At 41.0% G+C, this 26730-nt stretch overlaps 1 protein-coding gene across 4 annotated transcripts in view; it reads left to right on the top strand.

Annotated features, from left to right (window-relative positions):
• Positions 1 to 26730, top strand: part of NRF1 (nuclear respiratory factor 1) — a 158028-nt gene that overhangs the window by 77927 nt on the left and 53371 nt on the right. For all 4 annotated transcript variants that reach the window (XM_003407273.4, XM_023544613.2, XM_064289738.1 and 1 more), the window contains 2 exons: positions 205 to 331; positions 12221 to 12361. In XM_003407273.4, the coding sequence (XP_003407321.1) occupies positions 205 to 331; positions 12221 to 12361 (268 nt within the window). The remainder of the gene's footprint in view (positions 1 to 204; positions 332 to 12220; positions 12362 to 26730) is intronic.

The raw sequence follows: 26730 nt of genomic DNA, 5'->3' as shown, positions 1-26730 counted from the left end.
AGCATAAAATTGTCATTGGCCTTTAAGAAAAGGGTATATACATGTTGCTGCTGAACAGGATATCAAACCTCACACTTTTTTCACATTTAGGGTAAAAGGAAACATCTAATCAGAATAAATTGTCTCAAGTCAAAGTGTATTTTATCTGTGTCTATATCACTGCAATTTTTATATTCTTTAACATTTTTTTATTCTCTTATTCAGGAAACTTCGAGCCACATTAGATGAATATACGACTCGAGTGGGGCAGCAAGCTATTGTCCTCTGCATCTCACCGTCCAAACCAAACCCTGTCTTTAAAGTGTTTGGTGCAGCACCTTTGGAGAATGTGGTTAGTAGAGATGAGCTGTATTCCCAGGTACCCTTTGCCTTCTGCAGATTATTGTTCACATGCTTCTCATCCTCTGTCTGGCATCACAGTTATCACTGTAAAGCCCTCCCCTCATCCAAGTAAAGCTTCATGATGCCTGCAAAATATACTTCAAATGGTTCAGCCAAAAAAAACAAAACAAAACACAAGAGGTGTGTGTGTGTGTGTGTGTGTGTGTACAGATATCAGATAAAGTAATTACATCAATATACACAACTAACATGTTTGTTAACAACCATATAAAAAATTTCAAAGAGGTATGAGTTGAAACCAAAAGCCGTGTTGGCAGATGTGAAAAAGCTGTATACCCTGCAGTGATGGCATGGCAAACAGGCAGTTTAAATTGTATAATTTTCTGGAGGGCGGGTTGGCAACTAGAATAAAAAGTGCCTAAAGTGTACACTTTTAAACCCAGCTTCCTCTTGAAATTTTATCCTAAGGAAATAATTTATTAAATGAACGAAGGTGTACATGTGAGAATATTAGTCACAGTGCTATTTATAGTATTTTTTTTTTTAATTCACAATAAACTAAATGTTCAAAGATAAGGGATTGGTTAAGTAAATTCGTGGCTCACCCATAGATAGGACCACCATGCTGCCATTAAAAACGACAGGGGATTCCAGAAATTCAAGCTGGATTCAGAGGAGGAGGTAGAATGAGGGATATCATTGCTGATGTCAGATGGATCCTGGCTGAAAGCAAGGATACCAGAAAGATGTTTACCTGTGTTTTATTGGCTATACAAAGACATTCGACTGTGTGGATCATAACAAATTATGGATAACATTGCAAAGAATGGAAATTCAAGAACACTTAATTGCGTTCATGAGGAACCTGTGCATAGACCAAGAGGCAGTAGTTAGAACAGAACAAGGGGATGCCACGTGCTTTAAAGTCAGGAAAGGTGTGCGTCAGGATTGTATCCTTTTACCAAACTTATTCAGTCTGTTTGCGGAGCAAATAATCCTAGAAGCTGGAGTATATGAAGAAGAACACGGCATCAGGATTGGAGGAAAACTCATTAACAACCTGCGTTATGCAGATGACACAACCATGCTTGCTGAAAGTGAAGAGGACTTGAAGCACTCACTGATGAGGATCAAAGACCACAGCCTTCCATATGGATTACACTTCAACATAAAACAAAAATCCTCACAACTAAACCAATAAGCAAAATCACAATAAATAGAGAAAATATTGAAGTTGTAAAGAATTTCATTTCGCGATCAATGCCCATGGTAGCAGTAGTCAGGAAATCAAAAGATACGTTGCATTGGGCAAATCTGCTGCAAAAGATCTCTTTAAAGTGGTAAAAGTGTCACTTTAAGGACTAAGGTGCTTCTGACCCAAGCCAAGATATTTTCAATAGTGTCATATGCATGTGAAAGCTGGACAATGAATATGGTTTTTCTTGTTGTTATTAGGTGCCCTGGAGTCAGTTCCGGACTGATAGCGACCCTATGCACGACAGAAAGAAACACTGCCCGGTCCTGCGCCATTCTTACAATCGTTGTTATGCTTGAGCTCATTGTTGCAGCCACTGTGTCAATCCACCTCGTTGAGGGCCTTCCTCTTTTCTGCTGACCCTGTACTCTGCCAAGCGTGATGTCCTTCTCCAGGGACTGATCCCTCCTGACAACATGTCCAAAGTATGTAAGATGCAGTCTCGCCATCCTTGCCTCTAAGGAGCATTCTGGCCGCCCTTCTTCCAAGACAGATTTGTTCGTTCTTTTGGCAGTCCATGGTATATTCAATATTCTTCACCAACGCCACAATTCAAAGGCATCAACTCTTCTTCGGTGTTCCTTATTCATTGTCCAGCTTTCACGTGCATATGATGTGATTGAAAATACCATGGCTTGGGTCAGGCGCGCCTTAGTCTTCAGGGTGACATCTTTGCTCTTCAACACTTTGAAGAGGTCCTTTGCAGCAGATTTGCCCAGTGCAATGCGTCTTTTGAGTTCTTGACTGCTGCTTCCATGGCTGTTGACTGTGTATCCAAGTAAAATGAAATCCTTCACAACTTCAATCTTTTCTCCGTTTACCATGGTGTTGCTCATTGGTCCAGTTATGAGGATTTTTGTTTTCTTTATGTTGAGGTGTAATCCATACTGAAGGCTGTGGTCTTTGATCTTCGTTAGTAAGTGCTTCAAGTCGTCTTCACTTTGAGCAGGCAAGGTTGTTCCATCTGCATAACGCAGGTTGTTAATGAGTCTTCCTCTAATCCTGATGCCCTGTTCTTCTTCATATAGTCCAGCTTCTCATATTGTTTGTTCAGCATACAGATTAAATAGATGTGGTGAAAGAATACAACCCTGACGCACACCTTTCCTGACTTTAAACCAATCAGTATCCCCTTGTTCTGTCTGAACAACTGCCTCTTGATCTATGTAAAGGTTCCTCATGAGCACAATGAAGTGTTCTGGAATTCACATTCTTCACAGTGTTATCCATAGTTTGTTATGATCCACACAGTCGAATGCCTTTGCATAGCCAATAAAACACAGGTAAACATCCTTTTGGTATTCTCTGCTTTCAGCCAGGACCCATCTGACATCAGCATTGATATCTCTTGTTCCACGTCCTCTTCTGAAACCAGCCTGAATTTCTGGCAGTTCCCTGTTGATACATTGCTGCAGCCATTTTTGAATGATCTTCAGCAAAATTTTGCTTGCGTGATATATTAAGAATATTGTTCTGTAATTTCCACATTCGGTTGGATCGCCTTTCTTGGGAATAGGCATAAATATGGATCTCTTCCAATCAGTTGGCCAGGAAGCTGTCTTCCATATTTCTTGGCATAGATGAGTGAGCACCTCCAGCATTGCATTTGTTTGTTGAAACATCTCAATTGATATTCCATCAATTTCTGGAGCCTCGTTTTTCGCTAATGCCTTCAAAGCAGTTTGGACTTCTTCCTTCAGTACCATCGGTTCCTGATCATATGCCACCTATTGAAATGGCTGAATATCGACCAATTCTTTTTGGTATAATGACTCTGTGTATTCCTTCCATCTTCTTTTGATACTTCCTGCGTCGTTTAATATTTTCCCCATGGAATCCTTCACTATCGCAATTCGAGGCTTGAATTTTTGCATCAGTTCTTTCAGCTTGAGAAATGCCAAGCGTGTTCTTTCCTTTTGGTTTTCCATCTCCAGCTCTTTGCACATGTCATATACTTTGTCTTCTCGATAGGCCCTTTGAAATCTTCTGTTCAGTCTTTTACTTCATCAATTCTTCCTTTGCTTTTAGCTGCTCGACGCTCAAGAGCAAGTTTCAGAGTCTCCTCTGACACCCATCTTGGTCTTTTCTTTCTTTCCTGTCTTTTCAGTGACCTCTTGCATTCTTCATGGATGATGTCCTTGATGTCATTCCACAACTTGTCTGGTCTTTGGTCACTAGTATTCAATGCATCAAATCTACTCTTGAGATGGTCTCTCAATTCAGGTGGGATATACTCAAGGTCATATTTTGGCTCTCGTGGACTTGCTCTGACTTCAGTTTCAGCTTGAACTTGCATATGAGCAAGTGATGCTCTGTTCCACAGTTGGCCCCTGGCCTTGTTCTGACTGATGGATATTGAGCTTTTACATTGTCTCTTTCCACAGGTTTAGTCAGTTTGATTTCTGTGTGTTCCACCTGGCGAGGTCCATGTGTTTAAAAAAAAAAAAAAACAAACCCAGTGCCATTGAGTCGATTCCAAGTCATGCATGTGTATAGTAGCAGTTTATGTTGGTGAAAGAAGGTATTTGCAATGAAGAAGTCATTGGTCTTGCAAAATTTTATCATTCGATCTCCGGCATTGTTTCTATCACCAAGGCCATATTTTCCAACTACGGATCCTTCTTCTTTGTTTCCAACTTTCGCATTCCAATCGCCAGTAATTATCAATGCATCTTGATTGCATGTTCGATCAATTTCAGACTGCAGCAGCTGATAAAAATCTTCTATTTCTTCATCTTTGGCCCTAGTGGTTGGTGCGTAAATTTGAATAATAGTCGTATTAACTGGTCTTCCTTGTAGGCGTATGGATATTATCCTATCACTGACAGCATTGTACTTCAGGATAGATCTTGAAATGTTCTTTTTGACGATGAATGCAACACCATTCCTCTTCGAGTTGTCATTCCCGGCATAGTAGACTATATGATTGTCCAATTCAAAATGGCCAGTACCAGTCCATTTCAACTCACTAGTGCCTAGGATATCGATGTTTATGTGTTCCATTTCGTTTTTGGCAATTTCCAATTTTCCTAGATTCATACTTCGTACATTCCAGGTTCTGATTATTAATGGCTGTTTGCAGCTGTTTCTTCTCATTTTGAGTCGTGCCACATCAGCAGATGAAGGTCCCGAAAGCTTTACTCCATCCACGTCATTAAGGTTGACTCTACTTTGAGGAGGCAGCTCTTCCCCAGTCATCTTTTGAGTGCCTTCCAACCTGGGGGTCTCATCCTCCAGCACTATATCAGACAATGTTCCGCTGCTATTCATAAGGTTTTCACTGGCTAATTCTTTTCAGAAGTAGACTGCCGGGTCCTTCTTCCCCTACATGTCTGTCAGTTTGTTGTACTGTGGGGGCTCGTGTGTTGCTGTGATGCTGGAAGCTATGCCACTGGTATTCAGATACCAGCAGAGTCACCCATGGAGGACAGGTTTCAGCTAAGCTTCCAGACTAAGACAGACTAGGAAGAAGGACCTAGGAAGAATGAATACGGAAGACTGAAGAACTGCATTCTTTGAATTTTGGTGTTGGCAAAGAATATTGACTGACAGAAGAAAAACGAGACCAGTCCCTGGAGAAGGACATCATGCTTGGTAAAGTAGAAAGTCAGTGAAAAAGAGGAAGACCCTCAACGAGATGAATTGACACAGTGGCTGCAACAGTGGGCCCAAGCATAACAACAATTGTGAGGATGGCACAGGACCGGGCATTGTTTTGTTCTGTTGTGCATAGTGTCTCTGTGAATCTGAACTGACTCAATGGTGCCTAACAACAGCACATTTATAAATTTTGAACATAGATTCTCAATAAATTCAGACGATAACCGCAAGAAGTAGGTATATTCTTATTATTTTCATTTTGCAAATGAAAATACTAGCTCAGAGAGGTTAAATGATTTGCCCAAGATGCCCCAACTTATAAATAGTAGAGCCAGAGTTCAGCCACTGTAGGGATTGGCCCTCGGTAATGAGAGTATTAGGTTTCCCATAAGCTCGTCCAGAGTATTGAGTGTGGGCTTTCAAATTTAATCTCATTTTCTTAGCACTGGTCCACTCTTCGAAAGCCTCACTTTGCTCCACTCCCCCACTCATCTTTCTGTTCCAGCCACAGGAGACTCTCTTCAACCATTTGCACTAACCTTGCTTCTGCCCTTACAGAGATTCGATTTGGTCTTCCTCGCCTACTTCACTTTAGTAACCCTTACTCGTATTTACGATCTCAACTTAGTCGACGCTACTTCTGTGAAGCCTTCTTTGACCTTCCTGAGTAGGTCAGAGCCCCCCCATTCTATTCTAAACCCTCACAATTTTGAGCACTTACCGCAGATGCAGTTTTATGTTGTCTGTGTGATGTTTGATTGATGCCTGTCCCCAGCCAGGGTGTAAGCTCCGAGAGGGCAGGGTCTGGATGTGGCTTGCTCTCCGTATTTCCCAGTACCAAGCACAGTGCAACTAGTAGTTGCTTAGTAATATTTGTTGAATGAATAAAGCATCTTACGTGTTTGGCGGCATTCAGAAATTTTTGAAGTGCACGTTTAGATTCTAAATCCAAATCCTACATTGCGTCTAAATCAAGACCTTGAAAAGTAAAGATCTATGAAGTTGCACTGTCACCTTTTATAGCACGTGTCCCAGTTTTACGCATTTATTTTTGTGATTATTTTTGTGTTCTTCTTCCACACTAGATTGGAATATGCATAATAATGGACACTGAGACTGGTACATTTGCTTACCATTTTGTTCTAGTCCTTCCTTCGCACGGTGCCCAGCATACAGTAAGTGAATAATAAGTGTAGGCTGGATGGCTGAATGGAGGAGCCACCAGGTTCATAGGTTATATATGTTGTTTATATCTGTAACATGAGATAGTGAGAAATAAGTCAAAACTAGGTTACATTTGAAGAAAGAGCATTTCACTATGATGGAGAATGAGAATCTCTTACCCAGAAACTCAAGGGTTCTCTAAGTTGTAGGGGATCCACTACCTTCAGGTCTAATGTCCTCTGAATCCAGTTTACAACTTTTGTGTCTTTAAGCCTCTGCTCTTTAAAACAAAGGAAGTTAAAGACCTACTAAAAGTGTTTTGATCCTTTTGAATATCATTACTAGTGAAGGCTTGACTCCCATAGTAACCATAGAATTATCAACACTTTAAAACCCAGTGCCGTCGAGTCAATTCCGACTCATAGTGACCCTGCAGGACAGAGCAGAACTGCCCCATAGAGTTTCCAGGGAGCACCTGGTGGATTCGAACTGCCGACTCTTTGGTTAGCAGCCGCAGCACTTAACCACTACGCCACCAGGGTTTCCATCAACACTTTAGGCAGGCTAATTCACTCCTGACCCCACAGAGTTGGTGTTAACTTAGTGGGCATATGAAGCTAAAATCTCCACTTTTGTGAAAACTGTTTTTCCACTTTAATTTTTTGGCATGGCTCCCCATATTGATTTTTCCTATCTGTAACTTAGTGTCCTCATGTATAAAATAAGGGTGGTAATACCTACCTCACTGGGAAGCAGTAGAAATTAATTCAAGTTGGTTACCATCCCCCCATATATGATGTTTAGGGAGAGCTGGTATGAAGAGTGTTGGCGAGTGGTAGATTTTAAAGTTGCCATGCCCTGAGGGCATTCTCATAGTGGCTTGCTGCCATATCATACACTTTCGTGAGCTTTGTAGAAGTAGGCTGGGAATATTTTGTTGAGGGACACAGAATTTCCATCTTTTTTTTTGGAAGAACCATGGGAGTTTCTGAAGGTGGAGCTCTTTCCACAGGGACAATAATCCATAGCATTTCGTTGGGGATAAACTGGATATGACTAACCAGTTCTACAGGTACAGAAATTATTCACAGAGGCAGAGGTAGCTCTAGGGTTATCACCCAGCTTCTTTGAAAGTCTTTGTTTAATTCTGCCTTTGTGTAATTCCGCCCTCCCAGTAGATTGAATGGACTCAGTAGTTGGTCTTGATTTCTTGTTCTAAGACATTCATTTGTTTATATAGGCTTTTAAAAAATGACTTCAAGCTAAAGAAATGTGGAGCCATATTTAAAAAGTAAAGTAAGCCCTGTTGCTTATTTGTTTGCTTATTCAAAAAAGATAACTAACGTTGTCAGATACAAAGTATGAGATAAGGATCCAGCTAAGCTCTCTGAGGTTTCAGTGTTCACAACTAGGAGCCTGGGGGGTACGGGGGGAACAAAACAACTAGAAATCGGAACTGAGGCTAGAAAGGAAAAGGAGGCCGACACTGGGGCTGGAGAGAGAACAGGATGAAGCCAACATAACCTCACGGGCTGCAGCCTGTGGCCTGGCTCCGGGCTAGGTGTGTTTCAGAATGTAGCTCCAAGGGTGCTTTCTGATGGGGCATCTCTTTGTTAGATATTTCAGATGACAATATATTTTTAGTCTTAGAGGAACTCATAGGTAAAATTATATTTTTTATATTCTATGGGAACTTCCAGAAAAGCTTCAGGAATACAAAGAAACTATGATATCTTGTCTGGCAGTGTTTTTGCAACCTGACTTCGAAACAGGTCTTCAAACTGGTTCATTCTCGAACCCCTGCTGAGAATTTGCATTTCTCACAAGTTCTCAGGGGATGCTAATGCTGCTGAGAACTGCTAACAGAGCAGTGGTTCTCAAAATTTATTATACATAAGAATCACCTGGGGATCTTGTTAAAGGAGATTCTGATTCAGCATATCTGGGACAGAAATACAAATTCTCAGCAGGGGTTCGAAATGGAACAAACTGGTTCGAGGCCCTGCTTAGAAAGGTCCATTGACCTTATGGTTCTACCAGCCAATTGCTCAACCTTCAGCGAGCACATTCTGTGCCCAGAACTCTAATGGCTCCTGTAAATACCCTAAACCTTCCACCTCTGGTAATTATGAGAATATATGTTAACATCTATGTATTTCTGAATATGTAAAAAATAAATATATAAAACGAGATCTGATCCCTGGTTGTGCACAGTGAAATCTGGAAATAACAGTATAAGTGACACCATGGTTATTTTAGTCTGTAGGAGTTTAAAGAAAGAAGAATATTAATGGTGAGAACAGTTGGGAAGTCTTCTCAGAGGAAGTGGGAGTGGAGTTGGGCCTTGAAGGATGGATAATAATAGGAAGCAGAATAAAGACTGAGACATAGGAAAGAACTTACTTGATGCAAAAGTTAATGAGGAGACTGGCCAGCTAAAGAGGGAGGAAGGTGGTGAGTAGAGCTGCCCAGTAGGACTCCATGGACTGTGTACTGAGAACTCAAAAGGGAGCCGTTCACATTGTCTACAGGGTTGGGCAGGCACACCCGTCACAACTGTGTCTGGTAGCCCTGGTGACAGAGTAGGGAATGATTGGAAAGGTTGAAATGCAAGGCTGAGAAGCTTGGACTTCATCCTATGAGAAGTAGGGAGCTGTAGAAGTGTTTTTTTTTTTTTTTTTTTTTTAATGGTATTGGAGTACCTGAACATATGAGCCTTAAAACTAGATAAAAATTAGTTTGATTTCCAGTGATACTCCCTACTAGCTATGTGATTTGGGGAAAGTTACACTTAGTAAGTAAGCCTTAGTTTTCTCATCTGCAAAATGAATATAATAGTATTTTTCTTACAGAATTATTGTGAGGATTGACTGAGGTAGTGCATTTAGTGCTTGGAGTGTAGTAAACGCTCAGTAAATGGTATCTGTTGACAGTAAGTCAGTGTTACAGAAAGTTAAAATGGCAGTGATGGATGAATTGGAGGCAAGAGAGACTGGTAGGCAGATCAGCCGATTTTGTTTTTGAGCGATTTTTAACTTCAGTTGTGAAGGCAGTTAGTTGCCAGTGACATACTGGTATGATGTGATAAAGGCTTGAGCTGTGGTTTTTGGAATAGAGGCGGAAGTTGGAAAACAAACAAACCTGTATTTCATTGTATGTATGACTCTGTCAGTTATAAGATGCACCATCATTTTATGTACCATGAAGGAAAAAAATGTTGACAAACTCTGACCCAGTACTTTCTAATCACTTAGAATTTTTATTTTATAGTTACTGGAGGAGTTCTTTCAGGCTTACTTAGATTTTCATCATGTTCCGTTTTTGTGTATACATTAAAAGGAAAATGTACTGAAATAAATTAAGACATTGCTAAAATATATTTACATTCAGAGTCCAACACTTCTGAAATAATACGTCTTGTTTCAGAATCATCACTGTGATTTTTCATGTAATACTGCCCTCTGTGCCATCATGTATTTCTTAAGAGAGTTCGTGGCTATTGTTGCTGAGATTTTTTTTCCAAGCTGCAATAAGTTTGATGCTGGTACTTCTTGCTTTCACAAGAAAGTGTCATTGGGAGCGTTATCAAACAAACAACCAAGACTCACGGTCCTTTCTCAAATGGTGCTGAATGGTTTGTTGTCTGAGAGGTTTCAACCATACCCTCAGGGATAACAGCCATGTTTGCATATGTTCAGCAGTGACAGCTAGGCCCCGATTGTGGGCCGGTCCACAGCAATTTCAAGATGTATACCAATTTCAGAGAATTGAAAATGTGGGAAAAATGCATCTCAAGATTGATAGGTAAGATGGAATTGAAATGCTAGTTTTATAATTTGGGAGAAGTTACTAAGTAGACTTAGAAATGCTGTGGTCATACCTGCAGTTGTTTTGTTGCATATTACTATGAGGGGCAGTGTACCAGCTTTATTTTTTTAAACTCAAGATATATTTAAGGAGTTGTAGCACTGATAAGTTTAGCATAATACCTGGATATGAATTCCTAGAGTTTTGCTAACCCATAAAAATGGCTGAAGTTTTTGAAACTCACTAACCGTATAGTAGTAATAACCTGATGCTTTTGAATGGCAGGTGTTTCCAGAAAAATGAAGTTTGTTTTTGTAATATTAACACTAAGTCTTACTCTGGACCTACACATTACTATAATGATTTAACTTGTTATATTAAGTAGTTAGAAGACCAGAACCTAAGCTTCTAAGATACAGTTTTTCTGTGAGTTGGAAGATTAAAAAGTCTACATAGAATACAGAAACCCAGAAAGCAGAAAATATAATCCTGTAAAGTTGCCATGGCAATACCAGCTACTTTATTACAATAAATATAAAGGCAATAATTTCAAAACTTCCTTTTTGTGTTGGAAACCAGGATAAAACAGAATCTGTACAGTGATGATTCTATAAATTTGCACTATTTTTCGTTTATCCCCTTATTTGTTGACTTACGTAACTGTAGAAGTAGTACTACATAGCCAACGATAATTTTTACTTTTTCAGACATTGGAGTAGATAATAAGAGTCTTAAGGAGCCCTGGTGGTGCAGTGGTTAAGCATTTGGCTGCTAACCAAAACGGTGGCCGTTCGAACACACCAGCTTCTCTGCGGGAAAAGATGTGGCAGTCTCCTTCTGCAAAGATTACAGCCTTGGAAACCCTATGGGGCGGTTCTACTCTGTCTTACAGGTTGACTATGAATCGGAATTGACTCGATGGAATGGGGTATAGGAATCTTTCTCTTTTGCTCCTCATAATGAGATACTTACAATGATATGTGTCTTGATCAAGAGTCCAGGCAACTTAGCAGGAAACCTTGGACTCAAGTTATTGCCATAACTCCGGTGAAACCTCATTTTCTCTTTCCTTTTTTCCTAAGGTAATGCCTTGAGGCCTGAAAGCAAGCTAATTTCCTATCCCATCTTGTCACGTTTCCATAACCCTGTGGCTTCTTTGTTGTCCCCAAAGGCGTCCTCATCCCCCTTGTATTCTCAGTGAATGAGCCCATTATTGGTGGTTGTAGGATCCAGTGTCTGCCTACCTGGTCTGCCCATGATGGAAGAATGTGTTTGTGTACAAATGTGCTGCTGTTGAGTCCTCCGTCTTTGAGGGACGCTTCACTGACAGTGGAGAGGAATGGAGTCAAAGAACGACAATATCCAGTTCATGCCTGTGGTTGTCAGAGATATGAGGCATCATGAGCTTCAAGCTCCCCTCTGTCACCAGGAAGTACCAGAGGGAAGAGGCCTTGACCTCTGGGACTCTCCTGCCCCAGGCCCTAATGGTAGCAGCACCTTTGACCCCAGCTACAATATACGTGTCATGTTTGTTCTCATTCCTTTCAGTCCAGCCTCTTGTGCACTTGAATCTCCTGTCTGGTAGTCTTGCTTTGCAAGAAAGTTGCAGCAGTGCGGAATAGGCTACTTCGAGTTTTAGAGACCTAAGTCCTAATGATTTTGGTGTTTAACTGGCACAGCCAGGTGTGCATCATATGGCCTGGGAAATGCCGAAGAGTAATGAATGCATTACTCCTAGAGTTGGAGCAGGTGGTGGGCCAGCGCTCACCAGGAAAGCCTGGTTCTAACTCAGACGCAGCGTTTTTATAAAACTTTTCTCCGCTGGCTCCTTTCTCTGCTGTTACCTGTAATTTCATCATCTTTTCAGTTAATTCCTTTCAGTGTGATGTCTTTGGGGCCAGCAGGTATTTTTATCTGCTGGTGGTAGAAGTGTTTGTTCTTTATGCTCTGCAGTGCCCAGGGCGGCCAGCCCCACCCACCCTCTGGTTGCCTGGCACCAACCCTCCGTGGTTGTCGGGCATCTTGTTTACTTCTGTCCTTAATTCCCTGCAGGTGCGTAAGTACAAGAGCATGATCCTGGAAGACCTGGAGTCGGCCCTGGCAGAACACGCCCCCGCGCCACAGGAGGTTAACTCAGAGCTGCCACCTCTCACCATCGACGGAATTCCAGTCTCTGTGGACAAAATGACCCAGGTAAGGGGCGGGGAATGAGGAAGAGACTCAGAGACAAACAGCACGGGTGCGGGCTGGCCTCCAGTCCCTTTTCTGAGCTTTGTCCTCAGTGGTATCACCAGAGCGGGGTGCAGGCTGGAGCCTGCAAGTGAAATAGTGGTGGCCTTGGAAAAGAACATGTCATGCCGGGATGAGGTCCCTCCTGTTGGCATGTCTTCCTCCACTTGGGCCCTTGGCTTGGATAAAGGAACTTTTAGCTTGGGGTAGGTTTGAACAGGAGAGTGTTAGGAGTTTGATGAATCGCTATCAAGTGGAGAAGTAAACTTCTAGTCTCTTCTCGGCCGAGCTGCTCTTCGTTCCATGTAGACTCTAAATACCACCACATTATCCCCCAGTAAGGCTCCTCTCCCCCAGGGAATAGGGACAGAAAACTCACTGAATTCCTTGGACTTCCTTTGAGAAGAGGAAGTCAAAAAGTACTTAGACTGATAAATAGGCATAGCTCAGTAATTCTGCCAAAACTGTACCTTATATATATATTTTAACTTCAAAGGAGATAGGTTGACTAAGATCAAATAACAGATTTTTCCCCACCTTATTTCTTTATTGATGTACATCTATCTTGCTAAATCCAGTTGTCAGTTTTCTTATTCAGCCTTCCAGCAGCATTTAACACAGTTGATTACTGCTTGCCTTCTAAAACACACTCTCTTCTCTCGGTTTCCATGACCCCCAGACCCTCCTGGATATCCTCCTGCCTGTCTGGGTGCTCCCTCCCACCCTCTCCTGCTGTCTTCTGTTCCTCTTCTCATCCCATCAGGATTGGCAGCCCTTTACGCTAGTTTCTTTCTAAGTGATTTCATCCTGTCCTGTGGGCTTTATAGCCCATCTATATACTAGTTACACCCAAGTTTCTATCCCTATTAGACCTCTGTACATGTCCACAGAAGAACCTTTGATTGCCTACACTCTCCTTGATTCTCCTGTTGTGCCCCACACAGCTAATTCGTCATATCATTTCTTTCACCTCTGAAATAGACCTTGAATGTGACATTCTCCATTCCCAACACCACCGTAGCCCAAGCCTTTCGAATCTCTCGTGGAGACTGTTTCAGTAGCCATTGGTCTCCTCACTTCCACTCTTGCCCTGCTGCAGTCCATTCTCCACGGTTGCCATGCAGCTATCAGTAACTTAAGTCAGTTTATAGCACACTCCCTTGTTTAAGCCCTGTAATGGCTTTCCATTGTTCGTAGAATAAAATCCAGACTCTGCCATGGCCTCAGAGGCCTTGAAGAATCTGGTCTCTTTTCTCCATTCTCTCTCATTCGCTCCTTTAGCCACACTGGCCCTCTTTCTCTTTGTCAAACACCACAAGCTCATTCTTTCACTTTTGCTGTTCCCTCTGCCTAGAACATTGTTCTCCCAGATCATTGTGTGATTGACTTCTTCTCATTCCAGTCTAGCTTACGTGTCGCCTCCTAAGACAAGTCTTTCTGGATTATCCCAGTTAATGAAGCTTCTCCACACCAAGTCACTGCCTGTTATATCCCTGGTTTATCTGCTTTGTATAGCATTATCTCTACCTGAAATTATTCATTAGCATTTATAAGTGTTTGCGTTATATCCGTCCAGCTTGAATATGAGAGTAGGGACTTAGTTTGTATTCCTCACTGCTGTCTAGTGAAGCTGCCCAGCACCTAAAGTAATACCTATCCTCTAATAATACTCAGTAAAACCAGTTAAACAAATGACCTGAATCAAGTGGAGTGGGCCACTGGATTGCAGGTCTCCTGAGTAGAGCTCACTCGGTGCAGACGTTGAGGATGCTGCTCAGGAGGTAGCACTTGCTCCCTTATTAAGTCTGAACCAGCAGCTTGGTCAGAAGTCATACCACATTTTGCCAATATGAAGCTAAATTGAGATCTTTTGATTCATAGGCCTTTTCGTGGACACTTGGAGGATCTCTAAAAAATCGTTCAACGGAAAAGCATTGTCTAAACTTTTTTACCGCCGTTTCATGGCTGCGGTTATTCTGTCCCAGGGCCATTTTGGTGATCACATTAAAGAAAGCATAAGGTGGATCTTATTCTCTGATTGATGTAAAGAGTCTACATCTCTAGATATAAAGTGCAATCGAAGCCTGGCCAACCTTCTGGTTCAGGATACTGTGTTGGGCAGACTTCTCTCCTGGGATGGGCATTTTCCCTCCTCTGTCACATTGAGGGTGTCAGGTTGAAACAAGCTGAGGTTTTTAGTATATTAATCATCATGGATACTGATTGTTGTGAAATTGGCTGATGGCCACAGAAGTCAGAGCAAACACTTTAGTTATCATTTGGGGGTAAAACATTTGAGATACGCCATCAGTAGAGTGGGGTGCCGGCGGTTGGTTGATCCAAGAGGAGTAGTGCCTAGTCATCGATCAGGTTCACTTACTTTGTTGGAGGTGTTTATTTGCTTTATCATCATATAGTCCCGAATTTCCTGTCTGCCCATACATGATGACCAAAAAATAAAAACAAACAAATGGTAAGGAGGGCTGAGCAGAATGATGAAAAACCCAGCTTCCAGTTGAATGGTGATTTCTGGTTATCTGGATCCTGGGATTTTTTTCCTGCTCAATAGTGTTCGTGTGTGTGTTTTCCTCAGATAGCATCTCCCTATTGTTGTGTGGCATCCAGTCAATTCCAGCTCATAGCGACCCTGTAGGACAGAGTAAAACTGCCTCACAACATTTCCTAGGATATAGTCTTTACGGGAGCAGATTACCAGGTCTTTTCTCCCACAGAGTAGCTGGTGTGTTCCAGTCATGAACTTTTTGGTCGACAGCTAAGCACTTAACCACTGGGCCACTAGGGCTCCTTAGCTTCTCCCTAATCTGAGCCAAATACCTCTTTCCTAATTGATCCTAAAGGCTTTCACTAGTAATTGTGGCAGTAAAAGCAGGATTTTATTTCACACCAAACCTAGATGAGCAAAGGTATAGGAATGCAGGCACTTCAGTACACTGCCAGTAGGAATGCCAGTTGGCACTGTTTGTCCAGAGGGCAGTTTGGCAGTGCATATCAAAATGTAGAATGTACATGTCATGCCCCTCAGCTAATAAGCAAAGACATGTGTGCAATGTTTATCATTGTGAGTCATTTACAGTAGGAGAATTGGGGAACACTGTGATTGGTTAAAATATGGCTGTGGTATTTAGAATTTACATGGGAGAGACTAGAAGTTTACTCTTCAGTGAAATATTCTGTAAAGCATGAGTGAACACATCATCTCTCACTCATGCTTTATACAGAAAGTTAATGAACCAAAAATTTTTATTTTGCATAGCAGTAAAATGGAATAATACAGGGGACAACATATTTTGAAGATTGAAAATTTGGGGCATAAATTAAGGACACAGTTGTGCTGTTTATGAAGCAAGCCGGTGGCAAACAGGAGTTGAATCTAGAGTCGGGTCCATATTGTCAGTGCTTTCTTCTCTCTTTTTTTAATTCCTATAAAACCCAAGTTGAATCTTTCCACTTATCTACACTAAACATAAAAAGAACTTCTTGGCTTGCTCTAAAGACTATCAGAGTTGTCTCCTACACATATAGGAATTACATGTAACAGAGTAAGTTCTGCGTGAACTAAATGCCCTCTTTTAAGAAGCAGCTCTGTAAAAGTAATATTTTTAGTGATATAATGAAAACTTTCATTTCTAGGCAACTTTAAGAATAATGGCTAGAAGAACTGGACTAAACCAAAAGCAAAGAAGTTTCCTTAATAAACTGAATGCTTCGGAGGCCAGCGTAGCAGGGGCAAGGGTTTGGGAGCCATGGTTTTAGGGGACGTCTAAGTCAATTGGCATAATAGAATCTATTAAGGAGACATTCTGCATCCCACTTTGGAGAGTGGCGCCTGGAGTCTTAAATGCTAGCAAGCGGCTGTCTAAGATGTATCAATTGGTCTCAACCCACCTGGATCCAAGGAGAATGAAGAACACCAAGGATACAAGGTCATCACAAGCACAAGAGACAGAAAGGGCCACATGAACCAAGAGACTACATCATCCTGAGACCAGAAGAACTAGATGGTGCCCAGCTAAATCCATTACTGCCCTAACAGGGAACATAACAGAACCCCTGAGGGAGCAGAGGAACAGTGGGATGCAGACCCCAAATTCTCATAAAAAGACCAGACCTAATGGTCTGACTAAGACTGGAGGGACCCGGGTGGTCATGGCCCCCAGACCTTCTATTGGCCCAGGATAGGAAATATTCCCAAAGCCAACTCTTCAGACATGAATTGGACTGGACAGTGGGTTGGAGAGGGATGCTGGTGAGGAGTGAGCTTCTTGGATCAGGTGGACACTTGAGACTATGTTGGCATCTCTTGCCTGGAGGGGAGATGAGAGGGTAGAGGGGGTTAGAAGCTGGCGAAATGGACACGAAAAGAGAGTGGAGGGAGAGAGCGGGTTGTCTTATTAGGGGGAGAGCAATTGGGAGCATGTAGCAAGGTGTATATAAGTTTTTGTGTGAGAGACTGAGTTGATTTGTAAACTTAAAGCACAATAAAAATTAAGAAAATAAAAAAGAAAAATGGCTAGAACTTATCCCATATCTGTCTGCCCACCTCGACAGGAATTGGGGGTGGTTGAGAAAAAGTTTTGCAGAAGAAATCATTCATTTGGGGTAGGTTCTGCAACGCTAGAATTCATTTGCAATGAAATAATGAAGTCACCTTTTTCAGAGACTTTGAAAGCCCAGTTAGCACATTTTTCTAGGAAGCTGTAGACAGGACCAGAGAATGGGTTAAGGCAGTGCCATCAGTTGTCACTGTGCACACACCTGGGAGCCTTGTCCAATGGAGATTGGGACTCAGGTAGGCCTGGGGTGGGACTTGAGAGTCTTCCAGTTGATGCCAGTGCCGCTGATTCTCAAGGAAATACATAGTTTCTTGAAAAGGGTTTAAGCAATAATTATGATTTTGCTAGTGGAAAATCAGTTCTGCTATTTTACCACACTTGAGCCCTGTAGGATTCTCTTGTTCTTGGGAGGTTGCAGATCTTTTTCAAATCCGTGTTAGAAAAGATCCAGACAAAGATTATGGAAGAAACACCTCTGAAAAGGCTTGTCGGTATCTCTTCCCTTCTCCCTTCCCTCTCCCTCCCTTGAACTTACCGTCCTCCTATTATTCTCACCAGGACAATCTTTGTCGCTCTAATATTCCCTTGGAGTGATGATGCAACGGGGTAGTAATTCTTCACCACTTCTCAGGGAAACGTTCAGAAATGCTTAGCATGGAGATTGCTACATCAGGAAGTTCTTCACAGGGTTGACAGGTTTCACATAGAAACCATTCTGTCAGTTTTTAATTTAGGTTGTTTTGTTTTTAAAAGCATAGGTCTGGCCCCTTCTAACCAAATTGTAACTAAAAATAGCTGCTAGTCCTCTAGGTCTAAATTTCCATTCCTTCTGTTATTGTTACTGATTTCATAGTGTTTGCCACGGTCCTTTTAGTTGCTTGGCTCAGTGCTGAATCTGAGGTGGTTTGGTAGCAAAAAGGAGGTCAAGTGTAGGGGCCTCTATTAGTGCTATAATGAACAAACAGAACACGTCTATAATCTCATCTGGGACTAAGACAGTGAAGCAAAATTAAACAAGATTTTACACGTGAACAAAACAAATTGAAAGGAAGCTTCTACAAAAGACGTGGATTGCTCAGAAATGTGTGGGGCTCCCCTCCCCCAAGTAAAGGCTGTTTTACCATAAGTCTTGAGAATCTTTTGTTTTGTTGAGCCCTAAAAATGCAGGTGTTTTGTTTTTTAATGGAATCTGGTTTACAGCTGTTAGTGGCCAATTCCTGAACGCAGAGAAACATAGAACCCCCGTGCTTAAGTCTTGACTTGTAAGAGTAACGCTTTGGGAAATGTAAACTCAGAATTGGATGCTGGAGGGACACTAGAGGTTACCCCATCCAGGTCCTTCATTCTACAGATAAGGAAACTGAGGCGGTTGTTTCTTTCCCTTCATGAATGTTTTTTTTTTTTTTTTCAATATTAAGTCAGTATTTTAAACCTTTTTTCTTAGTAATATCGTGTACAGTAAAAAAAATCTCTCCAACCAAAACTTTCTAGGCTAGTTTTTTTTTTTTTTCCCCCTACGTTATACTTTTAGGACAAGTAAATAAATCCCAAGGAGGCAAGTTGATATTAGGAATTTATTTTTAAAAGCAACTTTATATTTCCTACAATCCTAGTATAAAGTGACTAAAGTGATGAGAATGAAAACTCAACAAGGAGACAGATGTTTGTCTATAGGTAGATGTAATCCTCATTCTTTTCTCAAGAAATCTACACATGATTTTTCTGATATTGCAATTACTTAAAACATTTTTTAAATTTTTCTTATAGTTTCCTCTGGAGCTAGTTTTTTTGTTGTTGTTGTTGTTTTCCTTTCCTGACACAGAGAAAAAATTTTTTATTACTCTGAGGCCATAATGTATTTTGAACCTAAAAGTTCTATTACCTGTTTTGGTCATGTATCTTACTTGAGATACATGATTGGAGTCATTGGCTCCAAATGACTTTTGCTTAGTTTGTAAAATTAAATCCATCCCGAAAGGAAAAAGTGTTGCTGCCCTTAAGAATCTTAAAAAAATGTGATGTAAATACGGCAGGTAATTCCAAAAAAAGGAACACCTCCTAGTGGAGACCCTGAGGCATTGCAATATGTCGAGTCATTGTATGTGAACTAACTCTTGGCTCTGAGACTTTTTAGAATGTTGAGGTATGGGAATCAAATTCAAGTTTTATAATCTTTAATTGTATTATGTTGGGAATTAATAGTCTGTCTTTACCACAACTTCTGTCTTCCAGTCTTAGGATCAAGTTTATATAGTCAATTCATGTTATTTTAGCATTAAAAACTGAGGTAAAGTAAATATTCAGGGTAAAACTAACTGCCTTCGATCTTAGATCAGTTTTTCTTTTGCTGCTTATCTCTGGTTGTTAGGGTTTTTTGATCTTTGATCCAGTTGAGGAAATTACTAGATTATTTTAGAACATGAGAAATAACAAAATAAAATTACTTTTTATTTCAACCAAGACCTTCGGGTACACAACCTAGCAAAGGGACTTTGACAGTGTAAATTGGATCAGAAAATTAATAGGCCTGTTACCAGATTTCAAAATACAAGTCTCTGTGAACAGGTACAAAATTATCAGAATGTGAAAATAACCATCCCCGTTTAATTGCCCTGTTTCTTGAACCATCTGTGGGGTTCTCAACTGAAGGTGCTTGTAAATTTGCAGATGGAGGTAGGAGTAGTGTGTCTAAATCCAGCACATATTTTTTGTATTAAAGGGAATACAATTTCAAACAGATTCACCATGTAAATATGCACACCCCCTGAAAAGTAGTCATTGATCACATGAAGGTAATCAGAAATGGTGATCATCACCTCTGCCTGTGCCTGGCTTCTTAGCAGAGCCCTTTGATCATGATAACCTCTAGCTGTAAGTTCCCCAAAGGGGCACCTGTACTTACCTGTGATGTGTATAGAGAGAAGACTTAGTAGCTCACCTGTAGTTCTACATTCCGAGGTTTTGGGCAGTGACTTTGCATTTGATATGTAGAACTCTGGTGGAATGTGTTTTATGAGCGGAGTTACCTCATGTAACATAACTGGTGGCTTATAAGCCTTCTTATTTGTATCAAGAAGGAAGTGTTTTGACTTGCACAAAGCAATGTTGATATTCTTGGCCAAAGTAGTTCCCTAAACCACTGATTGGTGATGCTAGTTTTATTCCACTAAACCAAATATAAGCACTACAGTATTAGAAAAAATGGTATTTTAACCCCTTAAGGAGGATTGGCTAAAATATTTTAGTGGTTCTTAAACGTGGCTGCATATTAGAATCACTTGGGGAACTTCAAATCCTAACGCCTAGGCCATACTCCAAACCAAAAGCCCACTGCCATCGAGTCGATTCTGCCTTATAGCGACCCTATAGGACAGAGAACACAACTGCCGCATAGGGCTTCCGAGGCTGTAAATCTTTACGGAAGCAGACTGCCGCATTTTTCTCCCTCGGAGTAGCAGGTGGGTTTGAACTGCCAACCTTTTGGTTGGCAGCTGAGCGCTTTAACCACTGTGCCATCAGGGCTCCTTGGCCATACTCCAGACCAATTAAGTCAGAATCTTTGGGGATGGGATCCAGGCATCTGTAGTAAAGCTCCCAAGGCGATTGCAATGTGCAGCCCGTGGTGAGCCACTGCTGTAGAGAGCAATTCCAGACTGCTGCTCCTTACTCAGGTGTCAGAATCTCTATACTAAATCGGTTTTTCTTCCTGTCTAAAATTATCAAAAAGTGTTTATGGATATGATGCCACGCCATGTTTCGTAAAACATTAGGCAGGCAGGAAAAGATTAAGAGAATATAGATAACAAAATAAAAACGTGTTCTTAAATGGAACATAGTAAGCACGTTTTGAGTAGACTAAAAGAATAAGGGTATATTCAGGGATACTTAGAGAAGGGAATAGCCATATAGATTCCATACTCAGGATACAACTAGACTAGGAAAACAGTTTCAGTTTATATAATAGACAAATACTATCCAGAACAGATTAATATTTCCTTCAAATTAATAAAAAGATAATTAGAAAAATAGATGAAGCGTATAAAAAGATTCTCAGCCTCATTAGTAATGAAAATTAAATTAAGATGCCATTCCCCCCACATCAGATGACCCAAAACAAGAAAAACGGCTAATATAAAATGTGGGGGAGGGTGTGAAAAAAGAGTGTTGTGCACTGTTGGTGGCAGTGCAATTGGTAAAATCTTTCTGGAGGACAATTTGGCAGTATCTTTTAAAACGTTAAATGCATGTACCCTTTAACCAGCAATTCCACTTTTCTGAATTTCTCCTAGAGAATATTCACACATGCTCACAAAGATGTATGTACAAGCACTGTCTCTAAGAGCAGAAAATTGAAAACAACCCAAAGGTTGATCAATAGGAGAATGGTTAAAGAAAGTAGAAGGTTTGTGCAGTGCAGACTGCAACCGTTAAAACGGGTTGTTCTAGTTGTACTGGCATAAGATCTCTATGACAAAACGCTGAGTGGAAAAAGCAGATTGTGGTAAAATATGTACAATATGGTACCATTTGTGCTTTTTATAATCACATAAAATTGTACCTTCCCAGCATATATTTATGTAAATGCATACAATTTGGCCTCATAGGAGGAATTCTTGTCAGACTAATACCAGTGGTTCCCTCTAGACAGGAAACTGGATTGGGGAGAATGGACAGCAAAGAGGACTTTTCTCTGGTTTTATCTGTTTTATTTAAATTTTTGTACAGAAGAGTTACAACTAGGATAGGCTGACAAAAACTGACCAATCTGAGATTACTTCAAAGAGAGGATAGGACATCAAAAGCACAATTAACAAAGGAAAAAATTGATAAATTGTACTTCATCAAGATTATAAGCTCTCGTACATCAAAGGACTTTATCAAGAAAGTGAAAAGACAACCTACAGAATAGGAGAAAATATTTGGAAACCATGTATCTGATAAGGGCTTAAAACTGAGAATATAAAGAACTGCTACAACTCAGCAACAAAAATGCAACCCAATTAAAAAATTGACTAGATATTTCTCCAAAGAAGACACATAAATGGCCAATAAATACATGAAAAGATAATCCACACCATTAATCATTAGAAATGCAAATTACAACCAGGAGATACCAGTTCACACCCACTAGGATGGCTGTTATTTAAAAAGTAGAAAATCACTAGTGTTGTCCAGGATGTGGAGAAACTGGAACCCTCATCTATTGCTAGTGGATTGTCTTTGGGGAAAAGAGTTTGGCAGCTCCTCAAAAAGTTAAACATAGAATTACCCTATGGCCAGCAGTTCCACTCCTATCTATATACCCAGAAGACCTGAAAGCAGGGACTCAGACAGACACTTACACATCAGTGTTCATTACAGCATTATTCACAATAGCCAAAAGGTGGGAACAACCCAAGAATCAACAGATGAATGGATAGACAAAATGTGGTATATACATGCAATGGAATGTTACTTCATAAAGAGAAATGAAATTCTGATACATGCTATGACGTGGATGAACCTTGAAAACATTATACTCACTGAAGTCAGACACTTACTGTATGATCTCACTTATATGAATATCTGGAATAGGCAAATGCATAGAGACAAAAGCAGGTTAGTGGTTGCTAGAAGCTGGAGGGAAGGAGGAAGGGAATGGGGATACTTGGTTTGTGTTTGGGATGATGAAAACATTTTGGAAAAAAAAGGCGGAATTTTAAGAGCATTTGATTGAGAGGGGAAACAATTTGGTAGGTTGAGGGCGATGGGGAGATACAGAAGCAGAAATTTTGGCTTGAGAGGGAACAGTCTAAAGATGTCTTGATTGGCTGTCCCTCAGACTCACCAGTTCTGAAGTTCTACTTAACCTTTCTTTCCAAACCTGCCCTTCCTGTGTGTTCTAAAATCTGAATGTGTTTTTATGGGAAATGAGATGAAGAGAGGCCAGTGTTTCTCCTGGCACTAGGGAATGGGGATAAGTGGAAGGATTAGCGTCGCTCGTGAGGGAGCGTCACCTTCATTGTCTCTCGGAACAAAGGTTGTTGGTACAAGTCATTCCAAAAAGTCAGCAAAAAATTATTTTGCTTTAGCTTTTGAATGCTATTTAAATGTTTATTTGAATATAATCAAGCCTGTCAACCTGGAAGCTCATAACTTTAAATTAAAATAATGAAGCCACAGTCTGAAAATTTTCCAGTTTTCTGTCCCTGCCTTCTTCCTGTTTTCCTGTGGGCTATGGAAAACATCACCTTTCAACACGGTTTGATTTCAGCTGCCTTTTCTTTAAGCGGTGGCACAGTGGTTAAGAGTCCAGGCTGCTAATCAAAAGATCGACAATTCAAATCCACCAGCCACTTCTTGGAAGCCCTATGGGGCAGTTCTACTCTGTCCTATAGGGTTGCTATGAGTTGAAATCGACTTAATGGTAACAGGTTTGGGTTTTGTGTGTGTGCATGTCTGTTTCTCTTTCAATTTATTGCAGATTCTCTAGTCCCTTTAGTAGAGGTGGAGTTGGCAAACATTTTGGTTTAAAAGGCCTTTTCTTGGTAATTGGGCCTAAATGGACATCAGGAGCCTCGGAATCCCTAGATCAGGCTTCATACTGAGCAGAGATAGAGAGGATGAGAGGAGGACGGTGTCTGGGAGTGTGTCAGGATAATACAGTATTGGACACTGAGGAATTAATGGAATTTACAAGTGGCAGATTTTAGCGTTGTAAGAATTATTGTTTCGTTTTGGCTGGATTAAATTTTTTAGTGTTTTGGAATTTTATTTTAAAACCATCTGTGGTTTCCACATAATCTTTACTTTTGACTGTCACTGGCATGAATTTGATATCTTTTTCTTTGCTGAATGTGCCTCGGAAGGAGTAGCATTTTTTGCTACTTGCTAGTTTGGGGTGGGTTTCCTGGCCCAGTTGGGGCACTTTGTTGTTGTTGTCTGCAGTTGAGTGGATTCCGACTCATAGGGACCCTGTATGACGGAGTAGAACTGCCCCATACTGTTACCTAGGCTGTAATCTTCACAGAAGCACATCTCCAGGTCTTTTTCCCCCGGAGCCCCTAGTGGATTCAAACTACTAACCTTTCTGTTAGCAGGCGTGCACTTACCACTGCACCACCAGGGCTCCTTTTGGACACTTCAGGCCCACATGAAGGAGCTCCATTGGCACAAAGGAGTTAAGCACTTGACTGCTAACTCTAAGGTTGGCAGTTCAAACCCACCCAGAGGGAGAAAAGACCTGGCAGCCTGCCCCCATAAAGATTACAGCCTAGGAAGCCCTATGGGGCAGTTCTGCTCTGTCACATGAGGTTGTTTTGAGTTCAGATTGACTGGACGGCTCCTGACAGCAACAAGCCCACATAGAGCCCTAAGTCGCAATGAGAGGGGCCAGGAAGGCTTGTTCGAGGCCAATTAAAGTACAGCCTGAGAAGTTAGGCTTTACCTCTGCTGACCCTGTTGATTGTCTCCCCTGTGGATTAAGACAGACCTTCCTTAACAAGCACATTGAGTGGCTTGGGTTTCCAGAAGTCTCCAGGACCAGTAATTAATCCAGCTGGTAATGAGAGCAAGGTGCTGAATTCAGGAGAGGAGTCATTTAACTCTTCCTACACTGGACAGCTAGTTTTCCTTTATTAATAGTCCCTGTAACCTTAGCGGAACCCTGGTGGCGCAGTGGTTAAGAGCTTGGCTGCTAACCAAAAGGTTGGCAGTTCAGATCTACCAGGCAGTCCTTGGAAACCCCATGGTACAGTTCTCCTCTGTTCGGTGGGGTCCCTATGAGTTGGCAGCAACAGGTTAGCCTTAGCACTATTTATCTGAGACAGGCACAGAAATAAGCTGGTGCAAACTTGCCTTTTTCAGTAAAGTCTCATTATCCCTATACATTTAAAAGCAAGTAATGCACCGCATCCCCAAAATGTAAACTTAAAAATGAATTTTTACAGAAGATGCTTTTGACCTTTTGAAGTGGGGACAGTTGCGTGTCATTGATAATATAGCACTTTAAAAAGCTAAGATCTGTCTCTGAATTAGAACTTGTACACCAGCAATTAATTTCACTTTGGTTCCATTCCATATAATTTGGTGAGGTTTCTGCCTGTGAACTTAGCCTTCTCTTTGTGTTGTTTTCACTTCTCCTGCCTCTCATATTAGCCTCTAGCATCTGCTTCCTGGGAATTCGAAACATTTCACATCCAGAGGTTTCTAGTCCATAAAACATCTTTGAGAGGTTTCCTACCCCTTTTCTTTCTCTAATTATGGTTGCCCTTGAGACACATTTTCTGACAATTCCATTACTGATCTGCCTGTACATTTTTTTTAAATGCTCAAGGATCCAGCTGAACAAGTCAAACTACCTATACATTGGAAATGGATTGGTAACAGCTTACTTTCCCAAGGCAAGGAACTGGCCCACATGATCATTTCATTCCTTCTTGGTTCTAACAGTCTTAATTCTCATTACAACCCTATTTACCCAAAAAATGTATAATCACTCCTTAGCCTCCTTCCTTCTTGCCACTGTAGCCCATCTCGAAAAACTGAGGATGAATGTCTTTGTGGACATCACAGTGTGTGTTCGGTGTTTGAAAACTTTCAGAAAGTTTGGTATTTCTCTGATTTGGGAGAGCAGACTCTTTAATTTCTCTGGTTTAAAAATATAATCTCATTTATCTTTGAAATATTTCATTTTGGCAAATAGATACATTTAGCCTTGGAGAGAAACTCAATAGCAGATTCAAGATTAGAACTGTTGGTTTAAAGCCATGCTGTTTCGGAATCCTCATTTGTTTTACATTTGGAATCATTGTATTTTATTTAATGGATTTGGAGAGTAGATGATTAAAGCACCTGTTTTGAAAAAGAACACATTTGCTCCTTATAAAATCAGAATTATCAATCAGTTGCCAAATGGGTATCATGCACCTACTGTAGGAGACACATGGTCCCTAATAAAACTTCCATGAAATAACTAGAGAATTGGACAGTATGTAATTTAAGCTTTAAATTTTATGGTTAAAGTATGAATGCTGTAGGAGTTGCCGAGAAAGGATGATGATCGAAGTAATAATAATAAAGCCACTGTTGATTCAGTGCTACTGTGTGTCTGCCTGCTATCTCTGACCCTCTCAGCTGACCCTGTATAATGGGCATTATTACTACCATTTTGTAGATGAAAAAATTGAGATTCAGATAGAGATGGTATTCAGAACCAACTCAAAGTCTAGAGCTCGTGTTCTCACTGATGTATACCAATAGCTGACTTGAGAGGTAGTCAAGATGTGTTTCATAAAGAATGTAGGACTTGCTGGGCATTAAGGAATGAGTGGTGGCATTTGAATAGTAGCATGAGAAAAGAGACAAATAAGGGGAGTAAGTCAAGTAAGGGCATAGAGGCAGGAATGTGCTCACAGTTCCTAAGACAGTGCAGAGACTTGCTGAATGAGAACCAAAGCTGCCTGGTGCGAGTCAGTGGGAGCTGAATGTAGGGTGAGGCCAGATTGCGGCAGGCCTGAGGGAGGAGCAGGACAGGAATCTCGTTTAGTAACTGGTAGTTAAAGGCCATTTGAAGGTTTTTGAGCACTGGAGTCACGTAGCATTTAGGAAAGCGTATCTGGCAAGGCAATGTGGGATGAGAAAGAGGGGAGAGCTTGGAGCTCTGCAGGAAAGCCAATTAGAAGGATACACTAGCAATCCCAACCTTGGGCTCAGAAGCAGGGGTGAAAGAAAGAAGGAGTGGACACCGCAGACATGTCAAAGAAGAAAGAATTGAACTTT

Source organism: Loxodonta africana, chromosome 8, assembly GCF_030014295.1.
Source record: "Loxodonta africana isolate mLoxAfr1 chromosome 8, mLoxAfr1.hap2, whole genome shotgun sequence".
NCBI lineage: Eukaryota > Metazoa > Chordata > Mammalia > Proboscidea > Elephantidae > Loxodonta > Loxodonta africana.
This window is presented reverse-complemented; position numbering and strand designations above follow the sequence as displayed.